This window comes from Symphalangus syndactylus, chromosome 10 (assembly GCF_028878055.3).
Source record: "Symphalangus syndactylus isolate Jambi chromosome 10, NHGRI_mSymSyn1-v2.1_pri, whole genome shotgun sequence".
Lineage (NCBI taxonomy): Eukaryota > Metazoa > Chordata > Mammalia > Primates > Hylobatidae > Symphalangus > Symphalangus syndactylus.
This window is the reverse complement of record NC_072432.2, coordinates 10,600,345-10,615,847: the sequence shown is the minus strand read 5'-3', so window position 1 is coordinate 10,615,847 and position 15,503 is coordinate 10,600,345. Positions and strand designations below refer to the sequence as shown.

The window sequence follows — 15,503 nt, the reverse complement described above, 5'->3', positions numbered from 1 at the left end:
ATGAAATTTATACTGAGTAAACAAGGACATGAAAAAAAAATCTGCAATGATTTTTGAAGATTAGAGAACACCTAACCCAACTCCTCACTTCAGAAAATGAAGAAAAGGTGATGTCCCTAGCAGAGGGATAGAGTTAAGTTTCCAACTTTATGTTGAAACCAAAATTCCTGGTTTTGGTCCCATCCTGATTCTCTCCACCCATGCTGCTCCTCCTGTGGTAGAGTAGACAACCCTTATGCACACAAAGCATTTGTGCATAGGAAATGCCCAGGAAGTGGACTTAGTCCAAGGGTGTCCTAAGAACCTTACAAGAAGCACACGTGTGAAGGACACTTTGTAGGAGCCCTGATACCCACCCAACTCCTCACCTGGACATTCTCTCTGATCCTCTGCTCGTTGTAGCTCTTGGCCAGGACCACAACCCCACGCTGCAGCTGGTAGCGCAGGGCAATCAGGGCTGGGGTTCGTTTGTGTTTCTTTGCTAAGGCACAAAGAACTGGGTCCTCCAAAAGAACTGGGGAGTTCGGGTCCACCATCCTGGAAGGAAAGCCAGAAATGCTGAAGTCTTGAGGCTGGATTCAGTTTGGTAGGAGGCTCCCTAAACAGACTAAGGTGTTCATTCTGCACCAGAGCCTCTCAAGTGAGGCCCCTGAACAGCAGCAGCATCATCTGGGATCTTGTAAGAAATGCAAATTATCCCCTTACCCTGACCCATTGAGAGTGAACTCTAGGAGACTGAGCACGGTATAACTAAAATTTTTCATAAAAATGGCATTTTAGGTATACTTCCTGTTGCTTTTATTACCATAGTCGTTGGGTTCCCAGAGCACTATAGGCAACCAGAACAATGTCTTTTGACTTGCAGAAATCCAGCAGTTTGCTCTGGTTGAGGTAAGGATGACATTCTACCTTTAGATGATCAAGACAGAAAAGCATCAGATAATTCAAAACAGATATGTTAATATAAAGATTAAAATAAGCTGAATAAAGCATAACATTAAATTTGGACAGAATATTACTGGCAAGTAACAATCATTTTATAAAAATACAGTTTATATTGCTGGTCTAAAAGTATATATAGAAATGTTATTTGTGAGCATAAGCAACTCTATGAACCAGGGCCAGTTTCTAACAACCTTTGACCACTAGAAGTGCACATGGCAAGTTCCAGACTTGGGATAGGTTAAGATTCTGAGCTTTGAACATCAAATTGTGCCAGAATGTAAGAATTTCTTTAAAGACTCATAAGGGCAGGTTTAAAAGAAAGTAGTTTTATAGGAATCCCAGTAACATTTGTATAGATTTGAGCATCAAAAACCAATAATGAATAAAATGAGTCACAAATTATAGCAAAACAATCCATGTCTTCAAAGTGTTGAGTGGTTAAAAGACAGAGTGATCAAAAGTATTTGCCTTCACCAATGGTGATTGATATGTTTTGGCTGTGTGTCCCCACCCAAATCTCATTTTGTAGCTCTTATAATTCCCACATGCTGTAGGAGGGGCCCAGGGGAGATAATTGAATCATGGGAATGGGTCTTTCCTGTGTTGTTCTCATGATAGTGAATAAGTCTCTCAAGATCTAATGATTTTAAAAATGGGTTTCCCTGCACAAGCTGTCTCTTTGCCTGCTGCTGTCCATGTAGGATATGACTTGCTCCTCTTTGCCTTCTGCCATGATTGTGAGGTGTCCCCAGCCATGTGAAGCTGTAAGTCCATTAAACTCCCCCTTTTTCCCCACTCTTGAGTATGTCTTTATCAGCAGCATGAAAATGGACTAATATGGTAGAGTGGGGCGTTGCTGAAAGATAGATACCTGAAAATGAAGTGACTTTGGAACTAGGTAACATGTAGAGTTTCTAACAGTTTGGAGGGCTCAGGAGAAGACAGAAAAGTATAAGAAGGTCTGGAACTCCCTAGAGACTTGTTGAATGTCTTTGACAAAAATACTGATAGTAATATGAACAATAAGATCCAGGCTGAGGTGGTCTCAGATGGAGATGAGGAACTTGTTGGGAACTGGAGCAAAGGTGACTCTTGTTATGTTTTAGCAGAGATTGGTGGCATTTTGTCCCTGCCTTAGAGATTTGTGGAACTTTGGACTTGAGATGGTTTAGGATATCTGGTCAAAGAAATTTCTAAGCAAAGCATTCAAGAAGTGACTTGGGTGCTGTTAAAAGCATCCAGTTTTAAAAGGGAAACAGCATAAAAGTTCAGAAAACTTGCAGTAAAAATTAAAAACCCATTTTCTGAGAAGAAATTCAAGCCAGCTGCAGAAATTTGCATAAGTAACAAGGAGCCAAATGTTAATCACCAATACAATGGGGAAAATGCCTCCAAGGCATGTCAGAGACCTTTGTGGCAGCCCTTCTCATCACAGGCCCAGAGGGAGGTGGAGGTCTAGGAGGAAAAAATGGTTTCATGGGCTGGACCTAGGGTCTCCATTCTGTGTGCAGTCTAGGGACTTGGTGCCCTGCATCTCAATCTCTCCTGCCGTGACTAAAAGGGGCCAAGGTACAGCTCAGGCCATGGCTGCACAGGGTACAAGTCCCAAGCCTTAGCAGCTTCTATGTGGTAGTGAGCCTATGGGTGCACAGAAGTTAAGAATTGAGGTATGGGGCCGGGCACGGTGGCTTACACCTGTAATCCCAGCACTTTGGGAGGCTGAGGCAGGCAGATCACAAAGTTGGGAGTTTAAAACCAGCCTGACCAACATGGTGAAACCCTGTCTCTACTAAAGATGCAAAACTTAGCCAGGCGTGGTGGCATGTACCTGTAATCCCAGCTACTCAGGAGGCTGAGGCAGGATAATTACTTGAACCTGGGAGGCGGAGGTTGCAGTGAGCTGAGATTGCGCCACTGCACTCCATCCTGGGCCTGGGTGACAGAGCGAGACTCCATCTCAAAAAAAAAAAAAATTGAGGTTTGGGAACCTCCACCTAGATTTCAGATTTTAGAGGATGTATAGAAATGCCTGAATGTTCAGGCAGAAGTTTACCGCTAAGCCTGCACTCTCATGGTGAACTTCTGCTAGGGCAGTGCTCTGGGGTCAGAGCCCCCACACAGTCCCTGCTGGGGCACCACCTAGTGGAGCTGTGAGAAAAGGGCCACCATCCTCCAGACCCTAGAATGGTAGATCACTGACAGCTTGCACTGTGCACCTGGAAAAGCTGCAGACACTCAATGCCAGCCCATGAAAGCAGCCAGAAGGGAGGCTGTACCCTGCAAAGCCACAGTGGTGGAGCTGCCCGAGAACATAGGAACCACCTCTTACATCAGCATGGATGTAAATGGAGTTCCATTGACTCCTGGATGTGAAACATGGAGTCAAAGGAGATCATTTTGAAGCTTTAAAATTTGCCCTGCTGGATTTTAAACTTGCATGGGTCCTGTAGCCCCTTTGTTTTGGCCAATTTCTCCCACATGGAAGAGCTGTATTTACCCAATGCCTGTACCCCCATTGTATCCTGGAAGTAACTAACTTGCTTTTGAATTTACAGGCTTATAGGTGGAAGGGACTTGCCTTGTCTCAGATGAGACTTTGTGGACTGTGGACTTTTGATCTAATGCTGAAATGAGTTAAGACTTTGGAAGACTGTTGGGAATGCATGATTGGTTTTGAATTGTGAGGACATGAGATTTGGGAGGGGCCAGGGGTGGCATGTTATGGTTTGGCTCTGTGTCCCCACCCAAATATCATCTTGTAGCTCCCATAATTCCCATGTGTCGTGGGAGGGACCTGGTGGGAGATAATTAAATCATGGGGGCATATCTTTCCGATGATGTTCTTGAGATAGTGAATAAGTCTCATGAGATCTGATGGTTTTATAAGGAGGAGATTTCCTGCACAAGCTCTTTCTTTGCCTGCCATCATCTATGTAAGATGTGACTTGTTCCTCCTTGCCTTCTGCCATCATTGTGAGACCTCCCCAGCCATATTGGAACTATAAGTTCCAGTCTTGGATGTGTCTTTATCAGTAGCATGAAAATGGACTAATACAGTGATCATTACGGTAATTTTTTTCTAGGACATGAATAATTAAAGGGAAGGAGTTTATGCTTTTGGCATATCTGAGAGCAGTAATTGTTTCTTTTCTTGACTTCATGAAAAAAATGTTTTTATAATAAAACATAAAGTAAGAATAGTAAAACTTGTAGTTAAAATCGAAAGTTAATTACTTTAAAGCCCCAAGGAAAGAACAAATACAATAATAGAATACAAAAATTTAAAACATCATTGATGTATACTTGATCATCATGTGAAAATTTGCTGTGTAATATAACTTTCCCTCTTGATTATTTCACCCAGCAGATTACTAGTAATTACAAAGGGGAGAACACAGGTCTCTGGAAATTAGATCTGATTACCACTTGTTTAACCAAGTGATCAAAATTAGCATCACTAATTGTGGGACAATCTGTCATTTCATGCTGCCTACTGTGGTATAATTTCAGGGATACAGCAATGTAGAGGCAGTTTCTCACCAAAAATGTTTAACTTCTATGATATAAAGCATTGAAGTATAACTTCTAATCTACACAAACTTACATTTTAAAAACTTGGAACAACAAGTTAACTGACCAAAGTACAACAAATTGAAAGTCACAATTGGATGGTTTTTTTTGTTTTTGTTTTCATGATACATCTTTTATTTATTTACTCTTCATTGTTTTATAATTCTTTCCTTAGAGGTCATACACATCTTTTATTAGGTATAATTTCAGGTACTTAATATCTTATTATATGGTATCTTTAAATTTTTTCATCTTCTATTTATGGTTAAAATAGAGGTATAAGATCTTTCAATAAAACAATGGGAAATATGAATATTGACTGGATAATCAATGATATGAGGGCATTATTGTTATTTCCTTAGATATAATAATTGCACTGTTACTGGGAGAATATCTTCATTCCTATGCCATGCTTTGAAAGGTCTGTAGAGGTGAATTGTGATCACTGGAATATATTTCGAAGAGATTCAACAAATACTACATGTATTGATGCAGATATACTCATATATGCCTATATATTTGCCAGGTTGGCAAAGCGTTGACAATTTTGGATATAGATGATAACATTTAGATGTCCTATATTATCCCTTCAAATTTCTCTAGAATTTGAAAGTTGTCATAATAAAAATTGAGTAAAACTAATATTAAAACCACATTAATTCCTTTTTAATTGAAAATCATGATTTTGTATTATATTGCCAAATACATAAATTTTAAATACGTGTTTCAACTGTAGACCTGTACTCATTGACTCTAAGTAGTAAAAGAGTAAGAGAACAGAACCATACACAGAATAGATGCTTCTAAACAGTTGATTTGATGACAGAAAGCAAAGCAGTGCATCAGAATAAGATGTGGGCAGGCAGAAGGTCAGCTCAGTGTTCTGCTAAATTTTCCTCAGTGTTGATTTCATCCACCATAACTAGTTATCTCCATAAATAGTTAACTTTCTTTTTTTCACTCTTTAAAGTTTTATTTCACTAACTTTGCATCAAATTTCCGCAATTGTGTTCTGGTTAATTTATTATACTTGCTTGACTTCCCAAAATGATAGTACCAAAATATTTGTGGGCTAGGGAGAAGAGACCATTTCAAGCATTACTGCATTTACTCATCTTCCACAAAGCCACAGAGTTGGGCATCTGATTGTTCAATGAAATGAAGGTTTGATAGCACCCAGGAGGGCATACAGGAAAACTAGGCTGTAGACAGTCTTGCATTTGTCAAAATCAGACCAGAGAAAATCTATTCCACATATATAGAAAAGGTATCATATTCATCTTTTTATATTACTGCAATATTTTTCTTTTCATTATCACATCATGGAGTTTCTCAAGTCCTTCCTTTATTTCATGTCCTACGATTGCACAGGTAGGCTGCAAATGCCAAGGAGTTGATGAGCTCAGTTCAACCATTGCTAACGATTTCTCAATTTCTGAGAGAGACAAGTTCTTCAAGTCTAGTTTCTTAGCACCTGTAAGTACAGGGACATCTTTGTTTTCTTATACCCTATTTTATAAAGTTCAGTTTTGACTTCTTCCATCCTGTCAACATCAACAGTCCACAACAAACACGATGCCATCTGTGCATCTTGCATATGGCTTCTACAGTGTTCCTCATTTCTCCTGACCACCTACATCTCAGGAGTGAAAAGTGACTTTTAGAATTTTCCAAAGTTACCTTAATCTTTTCAGTGTTAAATCCTTCGGTGGGTATGGTATTTACAAATTTATTGAATAGCAGCCTGTATAAAACAGTTCTTCCAGCACAGTCCAAACACCAAATAGCAATGTGGAAGGACTGAAATGAAGGCAGGATGGACAAGATAGTAGTTTAGCCAAGTTAGCCCATTCCCCCATTTCCAGCTGCAAATAAGTGTCCCAAAATGAAATGCTTTCTTTTTTGTGCTTTAGAACCTCTCTTCCTAGGTGGTCCAGCTATAAGACTCCCGTTTTGGAGTTTGGGTCTAAATGAGGCAACATTGGCAGGCTTTTCTACACAAGGCGGGGGTGGGGGTAGCACGCCACGTCCATTCAGCTTATCTCTCAAGCAGCTCTCATAAACGGGTGACTTCCTCTCCCTAACCTGGATGACTTTCATTGTTTCTAGTTAATTTTTAGTACCTGCTTAAGAACTATGAAAACAGAGATGCCAAGAAAAAGCATTCAGACATCGAAACCCTATTTAAACCCGTAGTACCTATCTTCTTATTCTCACTCTCTCCTGATTTATTGCTCATCCCATGTTTTTATGGCCTCTATAATTATACACATTATACTCCAAATCATCTTTACCAATCCACTCTCTGGTGGTCTTTCATACCTTAGAGATAAGTCCACCTTCTCCCTGAGCTCTGATTAACCATTTCAGTCCCCCTTGATGAAATTTACCTCCCCCAAAAATATTACACACAATTTAGCATGAAGGTCTCTGTACCATTTTCACTAAGACTTCTCCAAGGAGAGGTGCAATTAAGGGTCTTCCATTTTCTTCTAGACAGATGTTTTGCTTTCTAGAATCTTCTGTTTCACAAGTGAAAGTGGAACAGAACAAATGGAAGCCAGGCAGTAGGACAGGAAGATGGACATTGAGAAGACAAAGGAGAGGAGGCTGAGGGCGCTCACCTGGTTGCAGACAGGCTTGTACTTGAGCCCTGGCTTGTTGAGGATCATCTCCAGCTGCCTGCGGTTGAAGTTTGACACCCCGATGGACTTGGCCAATCCTGCATCCTTACACTTCTCCATGACCTGGGGAGAAAGGGATTATGAGGAATTATTTGTGCAGTTGGCTGCAGATTATGATAAACGCAAGACAGAATTGTTAAAGCAACAACTGTTAAGATATGACAATGAAAATAGCAGTGATTCTCAAGAGAAAAAATTACAACAGATAACAAAAGGATAGTGACAGCAAGAAGAATTTGTGTATCCTCTTTAGGAAGCTGGAGAGATAAATGTACATGGAGGGGGAGGAATACCTGTCTTCCTTGTCCCCAGTTTATCTCCTTCATTTCCCGCTATTCTATTTCAGTCATGTGTTCTTCCCTACCACTCAGCAAAACTTCCTTTGTCAAGCTACTTAATTTCCAGTTCCAGTGGTGCATATTCCATTGTTGCATATGAAAGCTGGGGAACAGGTTTACCTCTTCTTGTCTTCCTTTTCTGTACTCTGTCCTCCAAGCACTCACCTCCCATGTGGCACAGAGATCCACTGTGTCGAATATTACTTTTCCATTTTCATCTTTTGGTAGTAGCGTCTCACCTGGCTGAAGTAGAAGCAGTCATTTTAATGTCACAATTTAACTTCTCCACCCATAGGCATGCTCCCATGTACGTTTTAGGATAATAATCCACCGTGAGGTAGGTGCTGCAATGTTCTAGAAAGTGATGTGGGCCAAGTGTTTCACGTACGGAGTTTTAAGGAACGTCTTTAGGAGACAGGCTTACTTTAATCTCCTACTTCCATTATATATATTAATAACCATTTTACAGGTTTTAATGGGGTTTCAGAGTCGACTTTTGTTACTTTTGTCTGATCCTATAATTTTCTCTGGGGAAATGCCTCTCTTTGACTCAAACAGCCCTTGATACCCAGCAATAAGGGATTGTATTCTTGATCCAGGTGATACAATAAGAGTTCCTTATGCCCCTGAAGACTTGATAGTCCATGAGCAGGATCATAAACTAAACATGTTCAAATGGAAGTTCTTTTCAATATTAATTTGAAAGTTGTTAGACCCACGGAGGCTCTTGTATGTTAATCACCATGAGCATTGAGCTGCCTCAAAGCTGTCATTGCCAACAATCAAAAAGGCTGGGACAAAAATCCAGAAAACCTCTTGGAGTTCACAGATAATTATGGAGAAAAGGCCACATTTTTAGAGTCTGTGTCAAATCTTTAAATGTATTCATGGCAGTGACTACCCATTTGCATCACGCAATAAACTCTTTTTTATTTAATTTATTTTATTTTATTTTATTATTATACTTTAGGATTTAGGGTACCTGTGCACAATGTGCAGGTTTGTTACATATGTATCCATGTGCCGTGTTGGTTTGCTGCACCCATTAACTCGTCATTTAGCATTAGGTATATCTCCTAATGCTGTCCCTCCCCCCTCCCCCCAACCCACAACAGTCCCCAGAGTGTGATGTTCCCCTTCCTGTGTCCATGAGTTCTCATTGTTCAATTCCCACCTGTGAGTGAGAACATGCGGTGTTTGGTTTTTTGTCCTTGCGATAGTTTACTGAGAATGATGTTTTCCAGTTTCATCCATGTCCCTACAAAGGACATGAACTCATCATTTTTTATGGCTGCATAGTATTCCATGGTGTATAGGTGCCACATTTTCCTAATCCAGTCTATTGTTGTTGGACATTTGGGTTGGTTCCAAGTCTTTGCTATTGTGAATAGTGCCACAATAAACATACGTATGCATGTGTCTTTATAGCAGCATGATTTATAGTCCCTTGGGTATATACCCAGTAATGGGATGGCTGGGTCAAATGGTATTTCTAGGTCTAGATCCCTGAGGAATCACCACACTGACTTCCACAATGGTTGAACTAGTTTACAGTCCCACCAACAGTGTAAAAGTGTTCCTATTTCTCCACGGCCTCTCCAGAACCTGTTGTTTCCTGACTTGTTAAATGATGGCCATTCTAACTGGTGTGAGATATGGTATCTCATTGTGGTTTTGATTTGCATTTCTCTGATGGCCAGTGATGATGAGCATTTTTTCATGTGTTTTTTGGCTGCATAAATGTCTTCTTTTGAGATGTGTCTGTTCATGTCCTTTGCCCACTTTTTGATGGGGTTGTTTGTTTTATTCTTGTAAATTTGTTTGAGTTCATTGTAGATTCTGGATATTAGCCCTTTGTCAGATGAGTAGGTTGCAAAAATTTTCTCCCATTCTGTAGGTTTCCTGTTCACTCAGATGGTAGTTTCTTTTGCTGTGCAGAAGCTCTTTAGTTTAATTAGATCCCATTTGTCAATTTTGGCTTTTGTTGCCATTGCTTTTGGTGTTTTAGACATGAAGTCCTTGCCCACGCCTATGTCCTGAATGGTATTGCCTAGGTTTTCTTCTAGGGTTTTTATGGTTTTAGGTCTAACATGTAAGTCTTTAATCCATCTTGAATTAATTTTTGTATAAGGTGTAAGGAAGGGATCCAGTTTCCGCTTTCTACATATGGCTAGCCAGTTTTCCCAGCACCATTTATTAAATAGGAATCCTTTCTCCATTGCTTGTTTTTGTCAGGTTTGTCAAAGATCAGATAGTTGTAGATATGCGGCATTATTTCTGAGGGCTCTGTTCTGTTCCATTGATCTATGTCTCTGTTTTGGTACCAGTACCATGCTGTTTTGGTTACTGTAGCCTTGTAGTATATTTTGAAGTCAGGTAGCGTGATGCCTCCAGCTTTGTTCTTTTGGCTTAGGATTGACTTGGTGATGCAGGCTCTTTTTTGGTTCCATATGAACTTTAAAGTAGTTTTTTCCAATTCTGTGAAGAAAGTCATTGGTAGCTTGATGGGGATGCCATTGAATCTATAAATTACCTTGGGCAGTATGGCCATTTTGACGATATTGATTCTTCCAACCCATGAGCATGGAATGTTCTTCCATTTGTTTGTATCCTCTTTTATTGCATTGAGCAGTGGTTTGTAGTTCTCCTTGAAGAGGTCCTTCACATCCCTTGTAAGTTGGATTCCTAGGTATTTTATTCTCTTTGAAGCAATTGTGAATGGGAGTGCACTCATGATTTGGCTCTCTGTTTGTCTATGATTGATATACAAGAATGCTTGTGATTTTTGTACATTGATTTTGTATCCTGAGACTTTGCTGAAGTTGCTAATCAGCTGAAGGAGATTTTGGGCTGAGACGATGGGGTTTTCTAGGTATACAATCATGTCATCTGCAAACAGGGACAATTTGACTTCCTCTTTTCCTAATTGAATACCCTTTATTTCCTTCTCCTGCCTGATTGCCCTGGCCAGAACTTCCAGCACTATGTTGAATAGGAGTGGTGAGAGAGGGCATCCCTGTCTTGTGCCAGTTTTCAAAGGGAATGCTTCCAGTTTTTGCCCATTCAGTATGATATTGGCTGTGGGCTTGTCATAGATAGCTCTTATTATTTTGAGATACATCCCATCAATACCTAATTTATTGAGAGTTTTTAGCATGAAGGGTTGTTGAATTTTGTCAAAGGCCTTTTCTGCATCTATCGAGATAATCATGTGGTTTTTGTCTTTGGTTCTGTTTATATACTGGATTACATTTATTGATTTGCATATGTTGAACCAGCCTTGCATCCCAGGGATGAAGCCCACTTGATCATGGTGGATAAGCTTTTTGATGTTCTGCTGGATTCAGTTTGCCAGTATTTTATTGAGGATGTTTGCATCAATGTTCATCAAGGATATTGGTCTGAAATTCTCTTTTTTGGTTATGTCTCTGCCAGGCTTTGGTATCAGGACGATGCTGGCCTCATAAAATGTGTTAGGGAGGATTCCCTCTTTTTCTATCGATTGGAATAGTTTCAGAAGGAATGGTACCAGTTCCTCCTTGTACCTCTGGTAGAATTTGGCTGTGAATCCATCAGGTCCTGGACTCTTTTTGGTTGGTAAGCTATTGATTATTGCCACAATTTCAGAGCCTGTTATTGGTCTATTCTGAGTTTCAACTTCTTCCTGGTTTAGTCTTGGGAGGGTGTATTTGTTGAGGAATTTATCCATTTCTTCTAGATTTTCTAGTTTATTTGCATAGAGGTGTTTGTAGTATTCTCTGATGGTAGATTGTATTTCTGTGGGCTTGGTGGTGATATCCCCTTTTTCATTTTTTATTGCATCTATTTGATTCTTCTCTCTTTTCTTCTTTATTAGTCTTGCTAGCAGTCTATTAATTTTGTTGATTTTTTCAGAAAACCAGCCCTGGATTCATTAATTTTTTGAAGGGTTTTTTGTGTCTCTATTTCCTTCAGTTCTCCTCTGATTTTAGTTATTTCTAGCCTTCTGCTAGCTTTTGAATGTGTTTGCTCTTGCTTTTCTAGTTCTTTCAATTGTGATGTTAGGGTGTCAATTTTGGATCTTTCCTGCTTTCTCTTGTGGGCATTTAGTGCTATAAATTTCCCTCTACACACTGCTTTGAATGTGTCCCAGAGATTTTGGTATGTTGTGTCTTTGTTCTCGTTGGTTTCAAAGAACATCTTTATTTCTGCCTTCATTTCGTTATGTACCCAGTAGTCATTCAGGAGCAGGTTGTTCAGTTTCCATGTAGTTGAGCGGTGTTGAGTGTGTTTCTTAATCCTGAGTTCTAGTTTGATTGCACTGTGGTCTGAGAGACAGTTTGTTATAATTTCTGTTCTTTTACATTTGCTGAGGAGAGCTTTACTTCCTACTATGTGGTCAATTTTGGAATAGGTATGGTGTGGTGCTGAAAAAAATATATATTCTGTTGATTTGGGGTGGAGAGTTCTGTAGATGTCTATTAGGTCCACTTTGTGCAGAGCTGAGTTCAATTCCTGGGTATCCTTGTTAACTTTCTGTCTTGTTGATCTGTCTAATGTTGACAGTGGGGTGTTAAAAATCTCCCATTATTATTGTGTGGGAGTTTAAGTCCCTTTTTACATCACTCAGGACTTGCTTTATGAATCTGGGTGCTCCTGTATTGGGTGCATATATATTTAAGATAGTTAGCTCTTCTTGTTGAATTGATCCCTTTACCATTATGTAATGGCCTTCTTTGTCTCTTTTGATCTTTGTTGGTTTAAAGTCTATTTTATCAGAGACTAGGATTGCAACCCCTGCCTTTTTTTGTTTTCCATTTGCTTGATAGATCTTCCTCCATCCCTTTATTTTGAGTCTATGTGTGTCTCTGCATGTGAGATGGGTTTCCTGAATACAGCACACTGATGGGTCTTGACTCCTTATCCAACTTGCCAGTCTGTGTCTTTTAATTGGAGCATTTAGCCCATTTACATTTAAAGTTAATGTTGTTATGTGTGAGTGTGATCCTGTCATTATGACGTTAGTTGGTTATTTTGCCCGTTAGTTGATGCAGTTTCTTCCTAGTCTAATGGTCTTTACAATTTGGCATGTTTTTGCAGTGACTGGTACTAGTTGTTCCTGTCCATGTTTATTGCTTCCTTCAGGAGCTCTTTTAGGGCAGGCCTGGTGGTGAGAAAATCACTCAGCATTTGCTTGTCTGTAAAGTATTTTATTTCTCCTTCATTTATGAAGCTTAGTTAGGCTGGATATGAAATTCTGGGTTCAAAATTCTTTCCTTTAAGAATGTTGAATATCGGCCCCCACTCTCTTCTGGCTTGTAGAGTTTCTGCAGAGAGATCAGCTGTTAGTCTGATGGGCTTCCCTTTGTGGGTAACCCGACCTTTCTCTCTGGCCGCCCTTAACATTTTTTCCTTCATTTCAACTTTGGTGAATCTGACAATTATGTGTCTTGGAGTTGCACTTCTCGAGGAGTATCTTTGTGGCATTCTATGTATTTCCTGAATCTGAATGTTGGCCTGCCTTGCTAGATTGGGGAATTTCTCCTGGATAATATCTTACAGAGTGTTTTCCAACTTGGTTCCATTCTCTCCATCATTTTCAGGTACACGAATCAGACATAGGTTTTGTCTTTTCACATAGTCCCAAATTTCTTGCAGGCTTTGTTTGTTTCTTTTTATTCTTTTTTCTCTAAGCTTCCCTTCTCCCTTCATTTCATTCATTTCATCTTCCATCACTGATACCCTTTCTTCCAGTTGATTGCATCAGCTACTGAGGCTTCTGCAATCTTCGTGTAGCTCTCGAAACTTGGCTTTCAGCTCCATCAGCTCCTTTAAGCCCTTCTCTGCATTGGTTATTCTAGTTGTCCATTTGTCTCGTTTTTTTTTCAAAGTTTTTAACTTCTTTGCTATTGTTTTGAATTTCCTCCCGTAGCTCGGAGTAGTTTGATTATCTGAAGCCTTCTTCTCTCAAATCGTCAAAGTCATTCTCCATCCAGCTTTGTTCTGTTGCTGGTGAGGAACTGCGTTCCTTTGGAGGAGGAGAGGTACTCTGCTTTTTAGAGTTTCCAGTTTTTCTGCTCTGTTTTTTCCCCATCTTTGTGGTTTTATCTATTTTTGGCCTTTGATGATGGTGATGTACAGATGGGTTTTTGGTGTGGATGTCCTTTCTGTTTGTTAGTTTTCCTTCTACCAGACAAGATCCTCAGCTGCAGGTCTGTTGGAGTTTGCTAGAGGTCCACTCCACACCCTGATTGGCTGGGTGTCAGCAGCAGTGGCTGCAGAAGAGCGGATTTTCATGAGACCACAAATTCAGCTGTCTGATAGTTCCTCTGGAAGTTTTGTCTCAGAGGAGTACCTGGCCGAGTGAGGTGTCAGTCTGTCCCTACTGGGGGGGTGCCTCCCAGTTAGGCTGCTCGGGGGTCAGGGACCCACTTGAGGAGGCAGTCTGTCCGTTCTCAGATCTCCAGCTGCGTGCTGGGAGAACCACTACTCTCTTCAAAGCTGTCAGACAGGGACATTTAAGTCTGCAGAGGTTCCTGCTGAATTTTTGTTTGTCTGTGCCCTGCCCCCAGAGGTGGAGCCTACAAAGACAGGCAGGCCTCCTTGAGCTGTGGTGGGCTCCACCCAGTTCGAGCTTCCTGGCTGCTTTGTTTACCTAAGCAAGCCTGGGCAATGGTGGGTGCCCCTCCCCCAGCCTCACTGCCACCTTGCAGTTTGATCTCAGACTGCTGTGCTAGCAATCAGTGAGACTCCATGGGCATAGGGCCCTCCGAGCCATGTGTGGGACACAATCTCCTGGTGTGCCATTTTCCAAGCCCATTGGAAAAGCACAGTATTAGGGTGGGACTGACCCGATTTTCCAGGTGCCGTCTGTTACCCCTTTCTTTGACTAGGAAAGGGAACTCCCTGACCCCTTGCACTTCCTGAGTGAGGCAATGTCTCGCCCTGCTTTGGCTCATGCACAGTGCGCTGCACAGGCTGTCCTGCACCCACTGTTTGGCACTCCCTAGTGAGATGAACCCGGTACCTCAAGCGGAAATGCAGAAATCACCCGTCTTCTGTGTCACTCACGCTGGGAGCTGTAGATCGGAGCTGTTCCTATTCGGCCATCTTGGCTCCTAAAATCTTTTTTAAAGAAACTAGCCTGAGTTGTTTTCTATAAATTTAAAAGTTATACACAAACGAAATTTATGACTAAGCAAAGCTACAAACTCCATGGTGAAACAGGCCTTAGTGAAAAAGGCAAGGATTCTCAGGTCCTATTATGGTTTCCTTTTTAAGACTCACCCAGAGTGAATTCCACCAAATCTACTTCAGCTTAAAATGAGGAAAGATAATGGAAACTCACTGTGCACCACATGTGCAGTAGTTTTTTGGGGTACCACAGCTGCATGGATCTCTGTCTCTGTGGACATCCTAAGAGATGGACTCAGGAACCCCAATTAAGACAGAGCCTTGAAGGTGGCTATTGTTATTTTCTTGAGTTTTTGAAGTAGAGGCTTTGAGGTTGATGTACTGTCTTCTGTTGTCATCATACATTACAGAAGGAAGGTTTTACTCTTCAATAAAATGGCTTAGGTGTTATACTTAGGACTCTTCTCCCATGTAATAATACCTACACCCTCCTTAGAAGAAGCTCAATTCAACCGTCATAAAGGATGGTCATGCTGAGAACAGAAGAGAAGTTTGATCTCACAAATTCCCTACCTTGAGAGCCAATGGGAAATGAAGAAGATAGAGGTCAACATAGTCCAGTTGAAGTTTTTTCAGTGAGCTTTCCAAGGCTGGTTGGACCATCTGTGGTCGAAAGAAAGTGCACCAAAGCTGCATGGTAAAATAAAGGATTTATGTTGAATAAAAACATGAGCTAGTTTTATTAGTTTGCTTCACCTAATATTTAGACGTTTTTCACCGTTCCAAACAGATGACCTCTGGCAAAAATTCCCTTTGTTTTATTTTGACATTAGCTACCCATATGAAAGCTACT

The 15,503-nt window shown here is 40.6% G+C and overlaps 1 protein-coding gene and 1 pseudogene across 3 annotated transcripts in view; both read right to left on the bottom strand.

The window, feature by feature from the left end:
* The window catches only part of LOC129491834 (aldo-keto reductase family 1 member C4), a 34,093-nt gene that overhangs the window by 6,219 nt on the left and 12,371 nt on the right, over positions 1–15,503 (bottom strand). The window contains exons 3-7 of one of the 3 annotated variants that reach the window (XM_055296400.2): positions 15,224–15,340; positions 7,703–7,780; positions 7,140–7,262; positions 806–909; positions 369–558 (exon numbers count right to left, since the gene is read on the bottom strand). In XM_055296400.2, coding sequence (XP_055152375.1) covers positions 369–558; positions 806–909; positions 7,140–7,262; positions 7,703–7,780; positions 15,224–15,340 — 612 coding nt within the window. Of the gene's footprint in view, positions 1–368; positions 559–805; positions 910–7,139; positions 7,263–7,702; positions 7,781–15,090; positions 15,142–15,223; positions 15,341–15,503 lie in introns of those variants that run through there. The other 2 variants (XM_055296401.2, XM_055296402.2) reach the window with 2 other exon arrangements.
* LOC129491839 (ADP-ribosylation factor-like protein 4A) lies at positions 5,805–6,342 on the bottom strand (annotated as a pseudogene).